The sequence below is a fragment of the Limulus polyphemus genome, unplaced genomic scaffold, assembly GCF_000517525.1.
Source record: "Limulus polyphemus unplaced genomic scaffold, Limulus_polyphemus-2.1.2 Scaffold88, whole genome shotgun sequence".
NCBI classification, from domain to species: domain Eukaryota; kingdom Metazoa; phylum Arthropoda; class Merostomata; order Xiphosura; family Limulidae; genus Limulus; species Limulus polyphemus.
Genome location: NW_013665698.1, coordinates 904,839 through 910,210, shown reverse-complemented (window position 1 = coordinate 910,210; position 5,372 = coordinate 904,839). Strand labels below are relative to the sequence as shown.

The window sequence follows — 5,372 nt, the reverse complement described above, 5'->3', positions numbered from 1 at the left end:
ATAAGTATAAATTAGATGGGAATAACCTTTACAGTGTTATGAAGGAAAGGGATCTTGGTGTAATAGCTGATCAGACTCTAAAGCCATCCAAGCAGTGTGTTGTTGCTAGTGGTAGGGCAAATAGGATTTTAGGTTGTGTTTACAGAAATGTTGAATACAAGTTTAAAGAGGTTATAATTTCATTGCATAGGTAACTGGTGAGACCGCATTTCAAATATTGTGTTCAGTTTTGGGCTCCTTACCTTGGAAAGACATTGAATTGTTGATAAGGGTTCAGAGAAGGGATACTAGAATGGTGCCTGATACTAGAAAGGAGGGGTTGTCATACAAGGAGAGGTTGAACTCTTTCAAATTGTTTTATCTTGAAAAAAGAAGAGTTAGGGGGGATCTGATTGAGTTGTTTAAGGTTTTAAAGGGAATTGATTGAGTTGATGCATCATCTTTTTTCATACTGAACAGTAAGAATAGTAGGATTAGGGGACACAAATATAAATTTTGACAGGGTAGGAGTCATCTTCAGTTAAGACAGTTATATTTTTCTAACAGAGTGGTTGGAATGGGTTGCCTTTGGATGTTGTGGAGGCAGTAAACTTAAGTGAGTTTAAGAGAAAGCTTGATAAGTATATCAATGATAAGGGCTGGCTTTAAGATTTTATTTTTTTAATTTATTTATTAATAGTTTTAGTTTAGTTTAGAGGATAGAACTAATAGGTCCCATGTTGTCCCAAAACGTTATGTTAAATTAATGGAAGTTGCAATCTTCCTTAAAGAAATAACACATGCCTTAATGTTGCAGAAAAGTGTCAACAAAAATACAAGAAATAATTAATTCAGAGTTGTAGTGGATAAAGATATTAAAATTCACCATATGCATACATATACATATATACACACACACACACATACAAGAAAAATATAAGAACTCTTAATTTAATGATGATACAGCTAAGACTAAGAATATGATCACTAATTATCCATAGCTTACACTAATCTACAGCTTTGGTTTGTTATAATACAGTTGGTTTGGATATTATAATTGATCTGTCCAAGTTTAGTAATTCAACTTTAATGCAATTTTCTGAGATAATATTTTGATATTTCAATGGAAAAATATAAACTTTTTGCTAGGTTGGTAGTTAAAAATAATACAAATATTATATAAGTTTAATGACTTTTCAGAATCAATTCAACAGTGACTAAGAAGAAATCAACATTATTTCCTTTTCCCATTTCTTTTTAAACAAATAATAAAAAGCTATATTCAAAACATCTTAAATACATGTTATTATAAAAAGGTGAAAATTACAAACCTTTGATATCACTAGGATCAATTTCCAAAGTATCCAAGTTTGTTACAACTTTACTGATGCACTGCTCTACTGTATTAAAGATATGTTTAGGATCCTGTTCCACCCACCTAAGAAATCATAAGATTAACATTTTATATCATAAACACTGTAGTAATTAATATAACATGTCTAAAATGCAATAGTATGGCTTTGTCCTAATTTATTATTTTGATGTTTTTAATGTATTGGTTTAAACAATGATTAAAAATTACTCTGCCAATCAGAATTACATAACTAGCAATCATAATAGTGTTCTTGTAATAACAATCACAATAAAATCTCCAAATGTTTTATAAGTATTGTTTAAAACTAAATAGTTAATTCCACTTAACACAATTTCATGTTCTACAAATTTCATATAAATTGTAAAGATACTTAAAATATAATCCTAGAACATAAAAATACAATATATTGAAGTAGGGCATTTCCATTTTTCAACATTTTCAGCTTTACACATATCTCTAATATTTCCAAATTTATTCACACATTCTTATTACTGATGGTACTGCATTTGTGTACCATCTGAATGAAAAAAATTTAATTTGGAGTTAAGAAAAGATATCACAGCTTAAACTTTAAGATTTAATACAAAGTAAAAACTACTGTAGATCACACTCATGCTCTTCCAAAACCTCAGATTTATATTAATTAACAAGATGCACATAAATTAATCATATTTTTTAATAATTTTCAAACATCACCAGGTAAACTTTTCCTTTAGTTTTATAATTCTTAAAAGAACAAACATACAAAACAAAAGTCTGCATCCTTCAAAAGCTTAAATCTATTTATCCTTAATAGTTAAGTTTATAGTTCTAATTTTCATTAAACTATTCAAACAGACAATCCCACAGGAAAACTGTCTAAAACTCTAACAATTTTGATCACCTGAGACATGTCTCTCTTAAAATTTCTGTGCAATAAAGAACTTTATGCCTCTCTTGATATCTTAAAGGACTTAACCAGGCATTATTCCAGTAGCCATTTCTGTACTCTTCTCAACATGTTGGTTTCCTTCTTGTTAAAAAAGGGATCAGACCTGAACATAGTACCCCAAATGAGAACGCGGTCATCTTGCACAAAGCAATAATAATTTTTTCTTAAATGCAAATTTCCTGTATGCAGAAGCATAATTGGTCATTTCACTATAGCTAAACATTTGGCTGAGGGAGTAAGGATTTTATCCTCAGTGAAACCTAAATTTATTTATTTTCACAACACCAATGCTTCTTACACACACAGTGTCCTTTCTAAATTTTGATACCCCAAGCGAGTAACTTTACACTACTCAATATTAAAACAACTTCAATTTTGCAACCCATTCACTATGCTCATAAAGGTCATTTTGGATAAGGAATTTTTAAAAGAATCAGCTTTTTCCAATTATGCCAATCTCTTCCACTATTGGATGGATTCTTAGATTTTACACATAAAAGTTTGGCCTGTTATTTTGATCAGCTGGGAAAGAATCTCTTAAAACTAAGAATAATGATTTGAGATTTCCTAAAGATAATATTACATATAAATTCTTATCTTATTAACAATGTTATTTTTTATACAAAAATTATAATTTGAGTTAAAAATGAAATTTTATATTAATGTCACACAACTAACCATTACACATATGAGCATACTCAAAGACCTAACTGAACTAAATAATAAATATGTACAACAGTATTCATGGACCTATTTAAAATTCAGAATTATGGTAAGCACAAATCTATAATTCCAAGTATTGTAACACCACACCCTTCATATGGATAAACACTCTTCACTGGAATCTGGTGATAAGTGATCAATTCAGCTGTTTTGCTTGCAAAAATCTGTAGTCAAAAAACAAACCAAAAACACTAAGAAACATTCATTAAACAAGAGCATATGTTTACAGTAATGATACCATTCAAATATCAACAAGCATAACATACTTAATAAGTACAGATAGTACTTACATGTATATTAGCTTTATTACAAAATTAAATTTAAAATATAAAACAAAACACATGTCTAAGGAGAGTTGGGTGATTATTGGTTCAAGTAACTGATAGCCCCATCAATTAATTGCAATAAATTAGTACAATGTTCCTTCAACCATGGTATGTACAAGCATTAAAAAAAATGGTTAGTAGCAGGTACTGTTATCTTCTTTCTAATCAGCAATTTAACAGAAAAACAAAAAACTGGTTGATGGTAGGTGCTGCTAACCAGTTGCCTTCCTCCTAGTCAGCAGTAAAACAGCAGTGGCAGATAGCCTCAGTAACTTTACCATAACAAAATACAATGAGAAAGTTTAGTGGCAATGTTTCAATCAATTGATTGTTGGAATAATTAAAAACAGTGATAATCTATTGATTTATGTGACACAAATTACCGTAATCACTACTCATAAATAATCAATTACCTCAACTAAATTGCCCAGCTCTATGTCTTAGCTTTGATTACAACTTCAGTTCTTTATATATTCCATGCAAAATACTAGACTATGTTACACGTCAGTGAGATAGCACATGCATTTTCTCATTTTAGACATTGCATGAATCCCTGTACCTTAGGGTAAAAAATAAAAGCAGTTTTGAATAACATATTAAAAGTGCTACTTTTTGTCAAAATGAATGTAAAAACAACAGCATTATTAGATTAACTGTAACTCTAGCATCCTTCCATTGTAAACAAAACATAATTTTCAAGAAAGCATAAACAAACAGTATTAGCAATCTTCAGATCATTACAAAGAGCTGCATCAGAGAACTCCTTTTAACATAACACAAAATTTAAGGACAACAAGTGACTTGTTGGCCCATCTCGGTCATCCCATTTACGAAACTATAAAATACAAATAAAACAATCAAAGCCAGCCCTTATCATTCAAATATTTATCAAGCCATGCTTTAAACTCCTTCACATTTACTGCATCCACCACATTTACAGGCAATCCATTCCAGAAGCCAACCATCCTGTTACTGTTAGAAAAATAAATGTGGAATAACTGGAATATGACAAGGCATAGTTGTGGTCAAGGTGTTATTATCTATCAGTATCACCAATTACTTGAACAACTGTTTCAGTGTGAACTATCATTAAATTGGTGAACTATAATGTTTATTAACTTCACTTAGGTATTTACACATAAGAATTATATCTATGATTTTATTAGTACAAAATTATTATTTCACTATTTGATAAATTAGAGATAACCTTCTAGTAGTTAATAGTCTTATGTTACCTTGTTGATCCTTATATTTTAACTCTAAGTAAATGTGTTGATGTCATTACAAATGTTTCGGCTATTCCATTGTGAACAATTATTTCAGTCATCATAGAACACTATTTTACAGCTATATACATATTTCTTAATTTTAACATTTTAACTGTGTCACTAAAAGAAATAATGTTCCTTTGAGGCATCGTACGAAATATCTTAGATACTCCCATGCATTTGTTTTTCTTGGGAGAACCTGAGATCAGTGCAAACAGCAAAGGTAAGCATGTTATCCTATACTGTAAGATTAGGCCATTAGTTTAGTTTAGACTTAGTTGTACCTGTTCAATCATTTTTAATATATTTTTGTATACTGCGCCAGATTTTAGATCTTGAACGAACAGATACCGGTAAATGATACCACTCACCAAGAAACGTGTACTACTTGTCCCTTGGTCAATAGCCCCGACTAAAGGTCCATATTTCCCACTTTTAAACTTAGAAGCCATGCTTCGTAAACACGATAATTATATATACCAGCACGGCCCTAACGAGTCCAACTGGTTCACTTTATAAGTTTATTCCAAGTAGTTTGTATGCTCTGTGAAAAGCAAAACAACCAATGTAGTTAAGGTTAGCTCACACATTCTCTTCAGAAATTAATAATAATTTTACTTATACATTTTTGCCTTTCTCGTTTATTATTCTATCGTTTACACTTAAACTGAATATTATACTTTTAATAATACCTGTACAGTATTTCATTTGTGTCAAATGTTATGATCGTTATAAGATGTATCTTTTTTTTCATTCACCTATTGGCATTG

At 30.2% G+C, this 5,372-nt stretch overlaps 1 protein-coding gene across 2 annotated transcripts in view; it reads right to left on the bottom strand.

The window, feature by feature from the left end:
• The window catches only part of LOC106468459 (glycerol kinase-like), a 61,407-nt gene extending 56,276 nt beyond the window's left edge, over positions 1-5,131 (bottom strand). For both annotated transcript variants that reach the window (XM_022397390.1, XM_013928889.2), the window contains exons 1-3: positions 4,974-5,131; positions 3,099-3,172; positions 1,311-1,417 (exon numbers count right to left, since the gene is read on the bottom strand). In XM_022397390.1, coding sequence (XP_022253098.1) covers positions 1,311-1,417; positions 3,099-3,172; positions 4,974-5,054 — 262 coding nt within the window. In that variant the 5' untranslated portion in view covers positions 5,055-5,131. The remainder of the gene's footprint in view (positions 1-1,310; positions 1,418-3,098; positions 3,173-4,973) is intronic.
• Between the last annotated feature and the right edge of the window lie 241 nt (positions 5,132-5,372).